The 19,362-nt window shown below is 44.8% G+C and overlaps 2 protein-coding genes across 2 annotated transcripts in view; one reads left to right on the top strand and one right to left on the bottom strand.

The window, feature by feature from the left end:
• Positions 1–497: 497 nt before the first annotated feature.
• Positions 498–3,388, bottom strand: LOC130708467 (NUT family member 2G-like). Its single transcript, XM_057548974.1, has 2 exons — positions 3,301–3,388; positions 498–1,345 (listed from the first exon to the last, which is right to left on the bottom strand). The coding sequence occupies exon 2, from the start codon at positions 1,314–1,316 to the stop codon at positions 627–629; it is 690 nt and encodes a 229-aa protein (XP_057404957.1). The 5' UTR covers positions 1,317–1,345; positions 3,301–3,388; the 3' UTR covers positions 498–626.
• Positions 3,389–7,228: 3,840 nt separating this feature from the next.
• The window catches only part of LOC130708315 (V-type proton ATPase subunit B-like), a 186,505-nt gene continuing 174,371 nt past the window's right edge, over positions 7,229–19,362 (top strand). Inside the window, exons 1-2 of the mRNA XM_057547637.1 lie at positions 7,229–7,297; positions 11,332–11,477. The gene's annotated coding sequence lies outside the window, so the exon portion shown is untranslated. The remainder of the gene's footprint in view (positions 7,298–11,331; positions 11,478–19,362) is intronic.

Raw genomic sequence — 19,362 nt, 5'->3', positions numbered from 1 at the left:
TCATAGATTAGCCCAAGGCGTCTTCTGCACAGTCCTCTGAGTGAAGTGTAACTGTCCCCTTTTTACGAGGGACCGGAGGTTTAGGATGGAAATGCCTGCCAGGCTCACAACTCTAGTGGGAGAGAGCCCACGGCCTTAGGAGAGCTCTCCCATCACCCTGTTCCTAGTGGAATTCTCCACAACGAAGTGGAGGCATGCATAAAGCGCTCTCCTGGGCCCCGCGCTCCTCCCCCTCCTCTGAAGTGGCCTCCCCTGGCCATGTGCGCTCACGTCCTGTATGAAGGACACGGCACCACAGGAGAGGGCGGCCTCCACTCCTTGGCTCCTCACCTTACACCACGACCCTCTCTGACTGCAAGTCTGCAGTCCGTATTACCATGAGAATCATGGAAGAGCAAGCTGGCCAGACTCACAGGGTGGTGGGGCCCGTTGAGATGGGGCACATTTCAGTCCTGATGTCACGGACTGGCAGGCCCACCCATGTGACCGACAGTGTGCCTTCTCATAGCATGGACATCGCCCTCACACCTTCCTTCCAGTAGCCCTAGAAACCTAACGTGCGAGTCCATCCCCAGTTCCTCTTTATCTAAAAGCTCCCATAAGCTCAGGACCCGCTGAGCGTTCACTCACATGAGAAAGCAGGAAAAAGCTTCTGCATCAGGACTCAGGTGAAAGTGTCTCCGGGCCAGGGGCTTGATGTGCTGCCAACGTCGGAAGTTACTGTACTCTCTCTGGGTGTTAGAGGAGCCATCCTGCGAGGCGTTGGACTGGTTGGTGGCCAGGCGGCCCTCCCTGGAAGTGTCATGTGGCCATGGCCCAGAGTTCACTGGGCGAATGATAGGGGCCAGCTGGGCAGCTGGTGGTGGAGCTTGAGGAGGAAAGCCTGGGGTCCAGCCTCCCTTGCCAGCCTGACTAACTCCAACAGCTGAAGCAGTCACAACGGTCCCCATCACAGGGGTTGCTATGAATTCGGGTGCAGGACATGCAGCACTCCTGCTGAGGGCCCCTGGAGCGCTCCAGTTGAGGGGGGCCTGAGTAACGACAGAGGTCTGAGTCTGGGGGGCCTCCACTGTCCTCCCTTGTGACCTGACTTGGACAGTGAGGTTGCAAGCCCCAGGGGCACTGGGGCCAAGGCCACCATTAGCCACCATAGGCGTCCTGGGGAAAGCTGGCAGCAGCAGGCTGCTGCCAGGAGGGAATGCTGGGGTGATGGGACGTGGCAGGTGCTGCTGCCAGGGTGGCCGGTGCTGGGCGCCAGGAATGGGTGGAGGGAAGGGCACTGCCGTGAAAGTAGACAAGGAGGCACCAGGGTTCATGGTCACATCCGTTCCCAGCACTGGACATGCTGTTGAGGCAAAGGAAAGGAGTGAATGGAGGAGGAGAATGGGCAAGTGGGACTGAGGCTTTCTGTGGCATCAGAGTGTAAATCTCCACAGGTGAGGGACACTTGGACAAGGGAAACTGTGCAGCATGCAAATGTCTTCAAGTGATTTTCATGCCCTGACCTCCACTTGAGAATTATTCCACTGGTGACCCCGCGCCCATCCACCAAGGTCCCTGACCCCTGTCTGCCGAGAAGAAATCGCCTCAGCAAGCACTGACTTGGAGAGCCTCCCTAAGGCACCCCCTGGCACCTAAGCCTCACAGGCTGTCTCCCAAGATCTGGAACTGTGTGGACATCCGCTCTGTGAGAAATGCCCCTCAGCCGGCGTACTAGCAGCTAGGGACCTTCTCCAAGGTAAGTTCTAGGCACCCAAAAGCCCTTTGTGGACAGGTATTGTGTAAAATATTAGGGCCCCACCTCCTCCTCAGTCCTCCTTTTCCTGATGCTCAGTAGAAATCCCCTCTTTCTTTCCTAGCCTCACAAAACGAAACAAAATGCTGGAAAATATCTCTCTAATGGAATCCTGATACAAACCCATAACACTGGCCCAGAATGCACCTGCATCTCAGAACAACCCACAGCAGACACGTAACATGGGCCAGGTCCTGCCACCCCCTCCCCAGTGCCCAGAGTCGCTGTCATCACTCAGGAGTTCTGTTCCTAGGAGGCGGGGGTGGGGGGAGTGGTGTGTGAGAAGTAGGCGCGTGTCCCTTAGATTCTGTCATTTCACAGCCAGTGATGGCTGCAGAGGATTAAACAAGGGCCAGGGAATTGTCATGTTACATTGGTCATGGGAGTACAGACCGCCTGTGGTCCTTCCCCCTCCAGCTCCCAATAACGGAAAGACAATGTGAGAAGCAGGCAGAAGCCAGTTGCCATGGCGATCAAGTTGTCTGGATCACATCCCTGTTCAGGAGAACAAGGTACACACCACGGTGCACCTAATTAACCAGAACAGGTGTCATAGGACGTTTAATAATAACACAGAAGATCGTCTTCCTGCCCCTGGGCTACACTCCTTCCCCCTTTAAAAGAGGAAGCAGCCTTCACTGACATTCCACCCGAAACAACCCCACTCCACATCTGTCTCCTGTCCATGAAGGAGTGACAGGAAATATGAACAAACTCTTTCTCTCAAGGCAGCCTGAGGGTCCGCCATGAGATACTGGACGAGATGAAGTAGGTCTGAAGTACTGCGATTCCACAAAAGGAAGAACAATTCAGAGCAACTCAGGAACCTGAGCCCTCTCTTGGCTGAAGTTACACGGTTGCCCATCCCCTGTTGAATCCAAAGCAACAGTTGCCTGAACTGAGAAGTGAGCTCTGGGCTGGGAGGAGTGGACGGGGTGTGGGCTGCGGCAGTTAGAGTAACCTCCTGCCTAGCTCTCGGAGAGGACACTTCACTGCAGGTGTGGCCACACACAGCCCCACTGAATAGTTTTCTCACCAAGACCATCTCTCCCCACGGCCCCCTTAGATACAGTATGCTCCTGTTCCAATCCCTTAGAAAGATATGGTGAGGCAAGCTTCAGGTGCCTCAGGAACCCAAGACACGTCTAGGCTTTCCTCATGACCCTCCCTGTGTCACCACCAGGACATCACACACATCCTTACACACACGTTTCAAAGTGGCTTGTCTCCCTTCTAGAAAGAATCAACCTGCCTGCTGCCATCCTTTCTCCATAGCCAGGGCAATTCCTCTTGATCCACCTCCAATGACCCCTCCTCCCCAGTGCAGTCTCAGGTTTCTTCAGGCTCCCCAGTCTCCCCAGGTGAAATGTCCTCGTGTGTCCAGTGCTCTCTTCTCCCTCTACTTCAGTCCAACTGTGTGCCCACCGTGAAGTGTCACGTGTGAACCCGAAGGATGTGAGGGATGGCAGGGTCTCTGAGAACACACCCCCAGCCTATAGGCTTACCTCCTTCTGAAGCCGTCCTGCAGGCTTGGGCACGGACTACTGCTGCCTGGTAGCCTCAATGAGAAAAGTCAAGACCAGGACCCAGAGAGTGACCTGCTTCAACAGACGCTCAGGGTCCAACTGAAGGAGGGGCCGGTTTGAGTCATAACAGTAGAATGTGGCTGAAACATTCTGCAGTGCGGGAGGGGCAGAGGGCACGTGGGTCTGGGTAGGGTGGGGGTGGGGAGACATTCCACGAGGGCTCTGGCAGGTAGGCAAGAACCGGAAGTTCCTTCCACCTCACACAGTGGCAACACAATTGGCGTGTGCCTCTTTACGCAGTTTATAGACTGTTTTTTTGATTCACGGCACCGAGGTTGGACTTGACGGTCCCTTCCTTTCACTTCTTTTTCCATCAACCTAGTTTTGTGTCCCTCAACACACTCTGCTTCCTACCTGGCTCTTGACTTACTTCAACAGAGACTAGACTTTCTGAACAAAATTCAGAACGGTTAGTCTGATAAACACTTGGGTATTTATGGCCACATGGAACTGAGTATTTGAAATTAGGATTGTCTCAGCAGATCCAGTGTCTTTGACTGCTGTATGTACATCACTCCTAAGGGAGTGGTCCTTGTGCTCCAACCAACATCCAGCAGGACCAGCCTTACTAATGATCCTTTGTGCTGGAAAGCCCCCGTCCATCAAAAAACCGTCATGCAGCCCCCATGTCCAAGACCAGAATTCACTAAATGTCTTTCTCATAGTATTCCATGGTTGTAAAAGATTTAGTTTTTTACCTTTTAAATGATTTTAGTATAATATTTTAAGCGAGCAACACCTTCTCATGGTTCAAAATTAAATTGTGCAAAATGGAATATGCAGTGGCGAGTCCTCCTCCCACCTCTTTCCCCTGTCAACCCAATCCTCTTTCCCGGAGGAAACCAGTGTTATCTCTTTCACTAAAATCTTCCCAGAGATACGTCATGCAACTAAAAACGAAGGCAATCTGTTTTCAGTTTTTAAAATGCCTTCATTTTTTTTCTAGATGACAATTCATATATGTTCCAATATATCTGAGGAGATTTTCAATGATTGTCTTTCTACGGGTATCGTGGCTCCTCTGTTTCTGCACTAGATTCCTAGAACAACAATTTCTAGTCTCTTACATTTCAAAGCACCTGAAAGAATAGGGTGGCTCGATCTAGTAAAGAAAAGTAATAAATGCCTAACTGAATTTGACTTTTGAATTTCACATAAACGAGGAATTCATTTTTAGTACAACTTTGTCCCATGCAACATTTTGGACATAGTTTTACTGCAAATTCTTTCCCTGTTTATCTGAAATTTACATTTAACTTGAAATCTGTATTTTATCTTGCAACACTACCAAAAAATCAGAACATAGTAAGCTATTATCAGTTACTCATCCTTATGAGAAAGAGACCTTGGAGTGACGAGACTCAAGTGTGCACCTTGGCTCCAACAGAAAACACAACTGTAAACATACACAAAATCTGCAGGCTCTTTGGATGAAATGGATTTGGAAGAGCAATCATATAGCACTGAACATCTTGGCTTAGTTGGGGTAAGGACAGAAGTAAGGAACAAGAAGGCAGAAAATCTTCTTCTCTTTCCTTATGTTAAAGGGACTAAACATCCTAGAGCCCTGGTTTTTCTAGGTGTTAAAAGTCCACTACCCATGAGATGGATGTGCACCTTGACACAATGCCAAGAATTTATCCACCAGTGTCCAATCCCCATTCAGACAAGCCCACTTCCATCTAAATCCTAGCCTGCAAGCCCTGCTTACAAGTTTGTTAATTTCCTGTCTGCATTACATACACTTGCTCTTTACAATCTAGGCTCATCGTTGCATATGGCCCCATCTGCATGGGAATCATGGTAGCATTCCTTTTACAAAACTTGTTTGATTATTATTTTCATATTGAGAATCCATGTCAGTCAGTTAACCACTATCAAAATGATATGAAAGAGTATTCGTGTTTTGTGTTGTGAGAAGAGAGGACTGTTAGGAAACTTGTCAAGGGAGATGAAGGCTGAAAACCTCAGAGGATGGCAACCAAATCTCTTGCGAGACGAGATTCTCTCACTGCTGTAGCTGCAGTAGAACTCCAACTGATTGTGGGGTGTTGGGGAAGGAAACAGAGGTTTAGAAGGACTGTTCCACAGTGTGAAAAAGACTCCTGTTGGTGCTTAAGAAGTTCCTTGCCTCTTGTCAGGAAAAACTGACTCAGAAGAAGATGAGAAGATAAGGTGAGAATATTTCAAGCAACAGCATGGTGAAACTTTATGTCTAAAGAAACTTTAGACATAAAGTTTCTAAATGAACTTTATATCTAAAGAAACTCCTGTCGGGGACTGAAAAAAATAAACAGTTTGGGAATATCGCTCAGTACTGGAGCTTTTACAATGAAGGAAAACTCATATGATTTTCAACCAATAACTTCATACTAGAGGGATGGTGAGGCAAAATATTGTACCCAGGCACTCGAGAAAGGCAGGCTTCCTTGTTGCTTCCTCCCTTTGTTCAGTCATTCAACCAGTTATTTACAAGATTCTCACTCATAATTCTGATACAGTATTTGAAGGACTCTTCTCAAGGCCACTGATACAAAAATTGCAATGTGCAAAAATTAGCCAGTCCCAATTCTGCAATCACTTTTGTAATACTTCAAAATCCTACACCCCAGGGACAGAGATAATCAAATTAGCCCAAGTGTAATTTGGGAAGACCAGTCACAGAAGGGAGTATCTAAAAGTCCTTTGGATCATGATCTCTGACTATTCCTGCACAGAGGCTGCGGGCAGGCATTGACTACTGAGAAAAAACAACTCTGGACATGCATCACAAGCCTCAGAAGACAGTTCATCTTCCACTCAATCACGAAACATTAAAGAAACGAAGAGATACCATGTTTGTGTCTTATGGAGTTTTCATGTCTGGGCACTTGGAGGCGCTTAGTGCTGTTAGATGTGAGGGGTCTTCAGAGGCATCCTGTTGAGTGAGAAATGCTCTAATCTTGCAATTGACCAGAAAGAGGATCTGATGATTGAAGTTTCTTTGGGAAGTATTACAAAGTCAGGTCAGTAAGTTGATCCCGCTACTATTTTTGTTGTTGTTGTTATTTTTAATGCCAACTGAAAGTCTGCAAGATATTACAAAAAAGGAGGGAGGGAAAGTAAAATTGTTCCCATACTACCTGCTGTGTTGAAATTGGCCCAGATTGGCCACTCTCTCTCAAAGTTATTAAAAAAAAAAAAAAAAAAAACGTACAAAGGAAACACCTGTGAATCAACATTTATTGAAAAACCTCCATGTATTAAATACACTGAGAAAAAATATTCTAGTAGAGTAAATGCGTTTGGGAAAACTCTAGGAACGGAGTCAGGAGACAGTATCTTAAGAGTGTTTCCCAGGTCTGAATTCTTTGCTAGAATTGTTCTTTAGCGGAAACTTCAGGCTTGCTAGGAAAAAGGACCTACGTTTTTTGAAAGACAAGAACCAAGGAACTGCAGTCCAAAGGGCATGAAAGCACTTGCCCCAATTTGAGGCTACTGTGCTTAGAGCGGAGCTCTCCAGAACTCTTTGTAGCTAAGTGCATGGGTTTCACGTGTGCAATAGAAAAATCACGAGTGCACATCTCACAAGAGCTGGTTTTAAGAAGAGACCAGCACAAAAGTTCCCGGCGAGGAGCGTCGCCAGAGACGCTCCGCAGCGTGCCCGACACTCCACCTCTCTCCTCTCTGACAGAGAGCTGCAGGACCAGATGCCCGCGTGCCCCGCGCCTGCACGCCTGCGCACGCCCACTGGGGCGGGGCTCTCAGGCACGCGGACCGCCATCCTCCCACGGCTCCTGGCGTCTGTTGGGGCAGTTGGTTCGGCTCCGGAGGACAGGAGCGCATGCGCGAGCGCGGAGGGTGGGGCCCCAACGGCCGTCCGGCGGGGGCGGGGCCTGTCATGGCGGCCTCGAGAGTCAATTCCAGGAACCCTGAGGTAAGGGGTACGGGGACTTTTCACCCCTCAGGTGTCACCGCTCTGCGCTGTTGTTCACCCTGTGGGTTGTTTGTGCCCTTGTCCGTGTAAGGAGACTCCCCACAGTGTGGATTCACGCCCCCATAGAGCTCGATTCCCTTGAGGGGTTTACCCCAGGGTTATTGGCACCACTGGGGAGCCGGCTGCATGAAGGGTTCAGTGATTGCGGGGCCTACAGTGGGGGGGGAATAGTGTGTGTGAGCTATTAAACAGGTGCCCAGGTGCCGTTCTAGGCTGCGCGTTCTGAAGAGTACAGAAGCTAGAGGGACGTTCTTGCGAGTTGAAAACCCTCATCTGGTTCCAAAGGTGTAGCTCAGGTGATTGGAAAATGAGTGAAGATCGAAGGAACACACTCATGGTTTCACTAGTGTCTTCCTTCTTATCATAAAAACATCAATCACCACTTATGTTCAAACTGCATTCTTTTGTCAGTGATGGGAGCAACTTTGCTGAATGTGGTAATAAACATGTATTTGTAGTCTGATGTCAAATCATGATTGATTTGCAAGCATAGATGGGGTCTGTACATATTTAATTTGTTGGTGGGAATCTGATATGTAGTCAAATGTGTGGGTTGGTTTTGTCTGTGGATGTTTGTGTCTGAAGGGAGGTCAGCCTGTGTTTTTGTGAGAGTGTGTAAGAATGAGTGTTGTACTTGGAGGGTGTTGAGATGTGACGCAGGCATACTCAAGGAGTTGGTGGTTAGGTGTTTGTAATTAGGTGTTTGGGGAATATGTTTACATGTGTTTTTTTCACCCATGAATTTGGGGATTTATGTGTGTCTAATGGTGGATTTGGAAGGATTATCTGCATATGCATAAGGGCAATGTCAGGAAAAGTAGTGGTGTATATTACTTTGGGTGTCCAGTCTGTTTATTTTGTATATTTGGGGAATGTAGGATGATCATTTGTGTATTCAGGGCATGTTGTATGGTTATGGGGTGTTTGTGTGTGTGCATTTTCAGGAGCTGTCTATGTATATTTGGCTGTGTAGAGGGCAAGTCTGTGACTATTTTATGGGACTGGTGGATGTTGTATATGTAGGTATGTTGTGTTTGTATGATTCTGTATTCTGCAAGATGGCAGAGTTAATTCTGTGTGAGAGGTTGGGAATGTGGGGTTATGTATATGCCAGTAGTGTGGTACTGTATGTGTATTTGGAACAAAGGGCATATAGGATGATATTATTGCATATTTGTAGTGTTCTGGGTAATTGTGGTTGCATTTGGGACTTGTGGAGAGTTATGTGTTAAATGAGTTTGTGTGTGTATTCAAGGGGCATGGCCACTTGGAAGAATATTTGCTGAGGCTGTGCATTTGTAATTTTCAGTAGGAGCCTCTGAAGCTTATGTATTTTGGGAAGTGAGTATATGTGTATCTGATAAAGAGGTGGGGTTCTATGTTTCTACAGGGAAGTTGGACAATTGCATTTCTATGTATTAGAAATACGTGATATGGGTATTTGTTAGTACTTGCATATGTGTGAGCTGGCTCCTAATAGCTAGGGATAATTTGATATATGGAAGTTGTTTCATAAATGGTTTGCTGGAGACACTTCCATGTATCTTACTTGTGTATTCTAATCTGTGTGTGTGTCCATCATCAGGTTCATGCATTATCAAAGTTTGTTCATAAGGTATGGAGTTGTTAGGAGTATTCAAAGTGTATTTCTTTGGAGAATGCTAGGGTGTTTATACATGTGTTTGGTAGGAGTAAGAGGTGGTCTGTCTATATATTCAGGGTGAGGGTAGAAATATATATATATATATAAACACCCCCCCACACATATACAGTTTATATGTTGGGGTAGTGATGGGGAGCTTGTATTCTGGAGAGGTAGCATAATGTATAGTGTTTGGGAGGGGATCTGTATGTTCAGGGCTTGGGAATATTTGCACGTGTGTGTCCATAGGTGTGTGAGAATTGTGTATGTATATTAGTAAGACTGCAGAGGTTGTTGGTGTTTTTCTGTTTTGAGTGTGTCTGAGCATTTGGGGTGTATACTCATGAGTAGTTTGTGGGTGTGTGTATTTGTGATTTGTGAGTATATCAGGAGGCTTAGAGTCCTCTATGTGTCTATTTCCAAATGTAATGCCTGAAGAATTTAGCGGTGTTGCTTGTATGTGTGTTCTCAGTATTAGTGAGGTGGACTTATATGTACAGTTGACCCTTGAACAACACACGTTTGAACCACACGGGTCCACTTCTAGTGGATTTTTTTTCCAGTAAATACTACAGGACTACTACACGATCCATGGATGCAGAACCACTGCATGGAGGGTTGGCGCCCTAACCCCCAAGTTGTTCAAGGGTCAGCTGTATTTGATAAGAATAGGTTATTTGTGGCTGTGTGTGTTTTTGAGTTCCTGGGGCTTCTGGGGTATGTATTCTGGGGGATGTGAGAGTTTAGTTTGTGTGTTTGGAAACCAGTAGACGGTGTAGGTTATGTGTGTGTGCAGGAATCCTGGAGTATATGTATTTTAGGGCTGTGGGATTGCATATGGGTCTTTTTTGGGTTGCCCATGAGACAGTTGTGTACTTGGTGAGCCTGTGTGTTTAGGTACTCAGTGTGTACATCTGGATGGCATATTGGTTGCACGTGTTTGTTTTCAGGCCCATGTTGAGTGTGTATATATAGTTGTGAGAGTGGAATGTGAATATTCAGGGTGAGTAAGGTTTTGTCTGTAAAAATTTAGGTAGTAAGAGGTAGTCTGTGTATTTATTCAGGGTGAGGGTAGAAATGTACGTGTGTGTTCAGGATATATATATATATATATATATATATATATATATATGTATATGTACAAACACATATGTGTATGTGGTATCCTTTTGGTTATATATCTGTGATGGGAGTTGAGGGTTCTACTTGGGGTGTAAGTGGATTGTGTGCACAAATTCATAGGAAAAGGTATGGGATGTGCTGGAACTGGTTCATACTATCCTGGGATAGTCAATGGTGCATATCTCTTCCCAGCTCTGTGTTCAGTGATGTCAGGTGGGTAGCTTGAAATTGGTCATGCTGGGAATATTTGTACCACGTAGATAGCATAGGTGAAGTCTTTCCCACCTTTCTCGGAGAGTTTTTTAGCACTTACCAGCACACCACTGATGTGCGTGTTTGGATGTATGTATGTATGAAGCAAGAATATTTGGGCATCGGTGGGTACGTATGGGACACCCATGTGAATTGTGAGTGGGGCATCTGGGGCTATGGGCCCCTGTATATGTGCATTGACCCTGGTAATTGTGAATCATTGCATTGCTCCTATCAGGTTGGTCTGTTCTTTAGGGCCAAAGAATCCCCATAAATGTTGTTGATTCCCAGTAGAAATCATGCAGATGGATACAGGGGTGTCTGTACCTTAGGCAGGTGGACACTCCTTCAGCATTTGTGTGGTCCTAGCATCTGGGTCCCTAGAAGGGGGGGCCTGGTGGACAGATGGCCATGCAGAGCAGAACCTTCACAGGTGTGTTGTTGGCGTGACAGGTAGCAGTCAGAAAGTCACGGGGCTTCCTGGATAGGCGGTCAGATGACCAAGGGCTCTCCCAGGAAAATACCCTGAGAATCAGTTGGACAGCTACAGGCGTTACTGGCTCTTCTGGGGCACAGCTGACGTGCAAGGACACCCTCCACATGGGGTCCAGAGCCACGTGTCCCTGAGCCCAACTGCCCCAGGGTGGTGGGAACTGTTGCATATCAGGCTGGTCAACTGTATCACTAGGTCTCAACCAACCTGTCTCCATGGAAACCTAAGTCCTCAGGGATAGGCAGGACCTCTAGGGATCAGTGAGCTCACAAGGACAGAGGTGAGGAGGCTTTGTCCCTGAGGGAGAGTTGGGGACTGAGACCTGGAGAGCCTGGGGAGTCCCACTCTGAGGAGATATGGCTCTGATGTTCCCAAACCCTTTAGACATGTTCTCTGTTCTTTTCTGAAGGCTCATGATGCTTCTAGCAGTGGGAAGCTTATCTCAGTTTCATGTTTCTCTGATAGGATGAACTGACCCTTTTATTCACTATTCCACATCGAGCTGCAAACCCATCAGATGGAACCATGTGATCATTGTGGCCAGCAGCTGACCCCACAGCCACCTTGTGCCTCCCTTGGACCCACCCAGGAATTTCTGAGCCTTCTTTATGGTGAGTCTTGTGGCCTTTTCTCCCTCATTGTGAATCCTCCTGCCAATAAAACATGCTGTGAATGTTAATAAAAGGAAACCTCAACTAGAATTGGAGTCTGGAAGGCCCGTAGAGGGAGCTCTCATGCCGTGTCACTCATCATCAATTACCCCAAGAGGAAGAGGTCATTCACTGACCCCAAACAGGAAGTGCAACCACTTTACTACCCCAGCTGGAGGAGTGAAGACTTCCTTCCTGGCCAGCAACAAGAAATAGAAAATAGAAATAGCTAATAGAAAATTCCGCAGTTTAGCCAATGAGAAGCCATTGTCACCTGAAGTTTCACTTTCCTCCAGTGAACTTTCATTTTTTCCCTTGATGATGACTTTCTTTCCTTGTCCCAGCCTCTTTACTTTAAAAGCCTTCTGGGACTTTCCTGGTGGTCCAGGGGCTAAGACTCTGCTCTTCCAATGCACGGGGCATGGGTTCGATCCCTGGTCGGGGAACTAAGATTTCCACATGCCATGTGGCGTGGCCAAAAAACAAAAAGCCTTCCATGTTGTGTAACCCGTTGGAGTATCTCCCTTTCTATCAGATGAGATGCTGCCTGATTCATGAATCGTTTAATAAAGACAATTTATTCAAACTTCAAAGTAAATCTTCAAATTTACTCAGTTAAATTTTGTTTTTTAATACATTGGTGGCATTCAGAGGTGGCCACTAACAGTTGAATATGTATCCCTCCAGAAATGTTCTGTATAAAAATATGTATGTGCACTTTTCTAAGATCCACTCTTATGATTCCTCTTGCTAACAGGATGATTTTATGATTAAATGCTTATCTTTTTAAAAAGAAAAAGATAAATATATTGGTGGCAGTGATGGGATCTGAAGCAAATTTCTGATAACATTTGGGACAAGGAGAAACAGGTGTGGTGCCCACAACTGCTTTGAGTTCACTGTCTTTCTTGCCATTCCTGAAGGTTGTTGCTAAGCTCCTCTTGGTTTGAGCTCCATTCTCTTTGATTGAGTTTGTGCTGGCAATCTAATTGGCTTTCCTTTACAGGGCAGGTCAGTTTGGCTGGTAGAGGATTCTCCCTGAGGCCAAACCCCTAGCCTTTCAGATGGAAATTCCCAGGACACAGTAACATCTCTTGGTTATTGCCAGTATATTTTTGAGTGGTAAACCCTAGCCCCTAATTTTGGTCCCTGGATTCCACATTGGGCACTGCTGACAGTGTAGTCTGCACTTCCCCATCTGTTTGGCATCAGCCCTCAGTTTCCATGCTTGGAACTGTTGGTGGCGGCTATAGTTCTCCATTTGGTTAGGCATCAGTTTGCAGTCTCCACTCCTTGGGATTTGCTGGTTGGATCTTTTTCCGCAGTCCAAGGATCCCTGGGAATTGGTGGTGGTGCATACCAGGCCTTCTTTTGGCCAGGACATAGTAACATCTCTTTGTTACTGCTGATATATTAAGGCGCAGTTCTTTTGTGTGTTCTTTTGGGTTGACAAAGGCTAGCTAAGGAAATGAGATCCTTTATCCCCAAAGAGTTGAGAATGCCAGCTTCTGGCACACCTGCTTATTTTATATTTGAGAACTATGGTCCTGGAGGCTGTAGATATTTAGAAAGATGGCAAAATTATACTAATATTGATCTAGAATTACAATGGTCATTGTGGGGAATGTTCCAGTTAGACAAGATTGTTCATTTGAGGAAAACACTGGAGAGCAAGGGTTCCCAAATTGGACAGGGAGAATGAGATGCCTGCTTTAATTGGTATGTAAAAGTTTACAGAAGGTTTCAAGATTCCAACATAGCTTCGTTTAGAGACTTAGAACAGAAAGCTAATGAAAAATTAAAGAGACAAAAGGTACCTGAAACAAAAGACCATAGGAGGGATGTGACTGCAGATTTAACTCCTACTGTCCCCCCCTTTCCTTTTTCACCTGAGTACTCTTGTTTTACTCATTTTCTGTCTGAAATACTTTTCTATTCCCAAGAGAATATTTAACAATTGCCATTTAAAGTAAAACTAGCTGAGGTTGCAGGTGTGCCCCCTCAGGTGTCCTTTACCCCTTGGTCAAAGACTGAACTGAGAGCTATAGTCAAAGAATTCTCTAAACCTAGGGAGGAACTCCCAACATTTTTTGAAGAATTTAGAGTCACTGTCACGGCCTATGTCCCCAAACTGCTAGATCTTTATCCGCTTGTACACATGTTGGTAGGACTGGGGGAAGCCCCAGAATGGACGCGGGAAGCAAAATGACATAATCCCTAGGATGATATTCAAGATCCTCAACCTAAAAAGGCTTGCAGAATAACAACTAACCTTTTATAAGCTATTCCTAAAATCTTCCCTGCTCACACTTGGTCTATTATTAATTGACCTAATAATGATTGGCCTGTTATTCACTCATACAAACAAAAGAGGGGTGAATCTGTGGAAGACTTTAGAGCCAGTTTGTAGGCTCTCTTTTTACAGCATTTGGGGTTGCAAGCAATAAAAAGGCCACTCAGCCTACTTTAACTGCCCTCTTTGTAAATGGATTATCTTCTGAGATTAGTGGATTGATAAAAGGGCAGAAAATAGGCTGGGAGGCTGTAGGCCTGACTGAACTCCTGACTGTAGCTGAGCATTTTGAAAGGACCTTGGAGCAAGATCACAAACAGAAATCCACCAAGCTCATAGCCTTACAGTTACATCAGCTCTAAGGCAAGAGACACAAAATAACACCTAGGCCTCCCCCCATTACAACCTCCTAGGGGTCCATGATCAATTCGATGACCCAAAGTTGATGTTTCATTTGTAATCAGTGAGGACACTAGAAAAAAAGGTGTCCTCAAAGGTCCTATGCAAACTCTTCACAAATGCTCTCATATCTGTCTTAAAGGGAGGGCCCCCCCCATGACCCTCTCCCCTAGTTGGCAGAACTCCAGAGGTTCTCTGGTAAACTATTACCAGCAATTACCTTAAACAGCCCAGAGGAAAATAGAAAGAAAATTGATGAAAAACTGCCAAATTTTAGTTGATACTGGAGCTATGCTTTCTACTTTAAACCCCACTCTCATATTTTACTTTGAAATCTGCATTAAACCCTAACCCTAACTGTAAACATAATTTTCTAACCCTTTAACACCCTATCCCTAGCCTGAACCAGAGCTGTGCTTTCTACTCTAAATCCCACCCTCAAAGAACAACAGGTCCCTCTGAGTCAAGAGGATGTTTCCATAGTGGGAGTACCTAATAAAGTTCAGAGAGAATTTTTGTCTCAACCAAGATTCCTTTTTGCTATGCAATATAGCCCCAGTTAATCTATTCGGTAGAGATCTCTTTTCTAACTTAAAAGGGCCAGTACATTTTGCCTCCAGTGGAGGTCTCACCTTAAAATTTCCTGATCAACCTGAACCTGATTATTTATGTTCCTTACAATCTGTCCTGGACATAAAAGAGGAAGTTCAGCAAAAGTTCTCTAATTTGGTGGAGATGCCTGCAAATTTGGGGGCTACTTCTGACAGTGTTAACATCAGAAGAATAAAAAAAATGCAAACCTATAAAGATTCAGATAGATGTAGCTAAACCTCTCCCTAGGTTTCCTCAACAACTATTAAAACCTGCGGTCATACAAGGTGTCACACCTATTGTAGAAAACTTAATTTCCCGGGAGGTAGTCATTCCTGTACTCGTCCCTGCAGCATGCCAATCTTGCCTGGTTGGAAACCTGGCAGGATGGCGATTTGTCCAGGACTTGGGAGCTGTTAATAAAAAGTTATTCCCTGTTTTCCTGTTGTTCCAAACCTAGCCACCCTTCTGTCACAAGTTTCAACTGACTTGGAATGGTGTACTGTTGGAGACCTTTGTTCACCTTTCTTCAGCATCCCGGAGACCCAACAGCCAATATCTATATGCCTTTACTTGGAACAATCAACAATATACCTGCACTTTTATGCCTCAAGGGTCCACTGGGACCCCTTCTTTTATCTCCCAAGTACCTCACCAAGATTTAAGTACCCTCTAGTTCCCTGAGAAATCAACCTTTTTACCATATGGAGATAACCTCCTGCTGTACTCAGCTACTGTAAAGATTCCATAAGGCATGCATAAAAGATTCCATTGATTTGCTGCAACAGTTAGCTGAGAAAGAACACAAAGGAAAAATTACAATTATCTCTAGACACTGTTCATTACCTAGGACATAATCTAAGCACTGAAGGAATTCAGCTATCTCCAGAGAGAATTAGGCTGATACAGGAACTTCCTAGACTCACAACTAAGTGCTAGCATTGTGGATTTCTAGGTTTAGCTGGTTATTGCAAGCTCTGGGTTCCAAATTTTTCTCTGTTACCTCTTCCACTCTATGAACTTATTAAAGATTTAGTTCCTGAATCCTTTGCTTGGGAAAATAAACATAAGCAGGCTTTTACAAGGCTAAAACAAGCACTGCAAGAGCTGCCTGCCTTAGGGTTACCCAAATGATCAGGTTCAGGTTGATCCGGAAACTTTAAGGTGAGATCTCCACTGGAGGCAAAATATATTAGCCCTTTTAAGTTAGCAAAGAGATCTCTACCTAATAGATTAACTTTAGGTTATTCAAAACCTTTTACTTGATTTGTGCATGAATGGCATAATCAGGCCCCGCGGAACTATGTGAGCATGGTAGTAAACATAGGCCTTTTGCCTCTTATAGCATGCAACTTGAGTCAGTTGCTTATGCCTATCTCAGTTGTCTTAAGGTTATAGCCACAACTGCAAATTTAGTGGAAGCCTTGGCAGATTTGACTCTAGAAAATGAAGTTTATTTGCAAACTCCACACATTGTCCACAGTCTTCTTAACTCTGAATTGACAACGTTTCACTGCAAGTGTCACTAGATTCACTTCCTGTGAAATCCTGCTTTCACCACCTAATCTTTATCTTAAACTTTACAACGTTCTCAATCCTGCTACACTACTACCTCTGTCTCACAAAGGTGAGGACCATGACTGCAAGGTAACAGTGTCCCATGGGAATTCCCTGGTAGGCCATTGCTTAGGACTCTGAGCTTCCACTGCAGGGAGTGCGGGTTCGATCTCTGGTCGAGGAACTAAGATCCCACAAGCCACGTGGTGCAGCCCAAAACAAAAACAAACACAAAACACAAAAACAAAACAAACAAACAGAAAACAATGTCCCATTTTGTGACACCGTGTCCTGAGTAAAGATGTTACCAAGTCCAAGCTTGCTATGCTTGCCGCACGACAGGCCAATAAGTCGGAGATGAGGTGTTGAGGCAAGGAATATGACTTTATTCGGAAAGCCAGCAGACCGAGAAGATGGCGGACTAAAGTCTCAAAATAACCATCTTATCGGGGTTTGGATGCCAGTTTGTTTTATAGCACAGAGATGGGGAGGAGATGAGGAGGTAAAGTAAAAGGGCCATAAGTTTTGCGAATATCCCCTGGAATGGCCAGCCTCAGGGAGGGGATGTGTTAATTTCTTCTTAATTGCAGCCATCCACAGGTGGACAGAGTCCGTATGTTTCCCTGAACAAAGGCACTTTGGTTTAACATTCAGGCAGAGGAACAGGGTTCCCCGAGGCAGGCCATTATGTACAGACAGTATCCTTTTAGTGAACAAAAGCAGCAGAAGGCAAAGGTTAAAGTCAAAGAAACAGATCCAACGTGTAGTCAGATTTGGCTCCTCCCTGTTCCAATTCCCTACTGTCAATGTCCATTCCACAGTCTTGTGGAAAAAGGGGTGACGGCCCTTCTAATTGCTTCGTCAGATGGAACTTTCCGGGAGTGTCCACCATCGGTGCCAGTGTTCCAAACGTTGTTTTTTTGTTGTTGTTGTTGTTCCTCTCTGGAAAGTGTCTCCTTTACACCTGTAGCCTTAAAAAAATATTCTCAGCCTAAAAGTTGAGAGTTATGATCTATTTGACGGGAATTTTGAGAGCTCCAAGCCTGGGAAGCAGCATCTCAAGTTAAGGAATTTGGCAGTTTTCTATGTATGGGAAGATGCAAGAGTCTGGGCTCACTGAAATCATTCATTGGATATGTACCTCAGCTACCCGGGGCCTGTATCCTATATTCTCATATCCTGAGTTTCGTCAGGGCTCACCGGCTCACGTTGGAGGGCTGCAATCGCTAATGACTGATGTGTCAGGCAATATTCCATTTCTCAGATCCTCTCCTCTTGGTCAGGATTTTGACCAATATTTGGGAGACATTTCAGGATCAAATTTTGTCCCACGGTGCTGGGAGGCTTATCCCAGGTCAGGGGAGAATTCTTGATATACCACTCCAGGTGCTAGTTTTTGGACTAGGCCCTATTGATAATTAAAGATCCTCTGGATCCTCTATCTAATTATGACCCAGGAGACATTTTCCCTTGTTGCTTCCTCCCATACCTAGAATCACACTATTACAATTATTTTATGTTATAAATGTGATCCATTTCCTCAAGATGTTTAGCCATAGAAGTATTGTTGGATGCCTGGTTACATACTGGGTACTGTAAGAGACACCAATCTTATAAAATAGACAGGATATAAGTAATGCAGCTAGTAACGTTAACAAAGACACAGTGCAGCAGGGAGACACAAAGAGCAAACAATCTGGAAACAAAGAACAATGATCAGTATAACTACTTGTAATCCAATTGCAATAGCGAGCGACCAGAGGTACCATAACTGAGTTAGTGAGTCATCCGCTGTTTCAGTGTACCAGCAGTGCATACTTAGACATGCACGGCTTAATCGTTGAGACAGGCATACGCTACTGGCAGGATCAACCAGGTGGAGAGAAAAAGATAAATGTTTCAATTCTGCTTACAAGGGTATAATTTAACAAATTACTGTAAGTCATAATTAGTTTAAGGGGAGACTTTTGCTTACACCTGGAAAACACAGATTTAAAACAGCCATTTTTCAGATAGAAACCATACAAATTATAACCATAGTCACCAGTTTACCCAGTTATGTGCAACTAATCGTTTTTGTTAACAGCTTTATGAAGCCATCAGTTTTCCCATTAGAATTCTTCAAGATCTTACCCAGTTCACCTTTATGGTCTGAAAACCAGAAACTTGTATTTATCCGAAGGTCCCTTCTATAAATCTTCTTGAAGAGGAAGCATTTTTGCAAAGGCATCAGAGTGAAACCATAACTGTGTACAATGACGAAAGACTTAAGGAGGCACTTTTTTTTGGGGGGGGGTGTAATTCAGATTTTATTGCGTATTATGTCATTCCATACAACTTTAGGTAAACACGTTGAGAAAATATACTGGGAGTATTAAACAGATGATGGCAATATTGATGAAAATGTTCAAGTGTTTTACATAAGGTAGTTAAGCGGCACCGCTGCCACCATCATCCCCCCCCCGAAATTTGTACATTTCGTATAAAAAGAGTAAAAATAGTTCATTGGCATTTAACTAGCATTATTCCTTGTAATCTATGAACCACGATATGCCTGAATAATTTCAGAATCTTCAGAGCAAAACAAAGCATTTTCTTCCACTAGCAGACATAGCAGTTTCAGTTTCTTTAAAAAAACAAGCAAACAAATCAGCACAACAAAATCTATACACACAACCCCAAAACAAAAAAGTTGGCATATTCCAGTGGTCCGGAATTTTGACGTTTCTATCGCATTAATTCAAGAAATAAAATGTGATTCAGCATTTAAAAATGAGACAAGCTTCTTCACCATAGTTATACTTACTTTATAATTGAAACGATTTAACTGAAGCCAATGTTAACCCAGCAAAAACCATGGCTATAACTCAAACTGCTCTTTTGATAAAGAAACTTCTTTAAAAGTTAACTATTCTTTAAAAACTCAGACCCGAGCTGCACAGGTGTAATTGAGGAACCAACAACTGACTCTTCCAGAAACCACAGCAGCAGTTCGAAGTGTTTTTG

The sequence above is a fragment of the Balaenoptera acutorostrata genome, chromosome 6 (genome assembly GCF_949987535.1).
Source record: "Balaenoptera acutorostrata chromosome 6, mBalAcu1.1, whole genome shotgun sequence".
Lineage (NCBI taxonomy): Eukaryota > Metazoa > Chordata > Mammalia > Artiodactyla > Balaenopteridae > Balaenoptera > Balaenoptera acutorostrata.
Note: the sequence above shows the minus strand (reverse complement) of the source record. Positions and strands in the feature narration are given on the sequence as shown.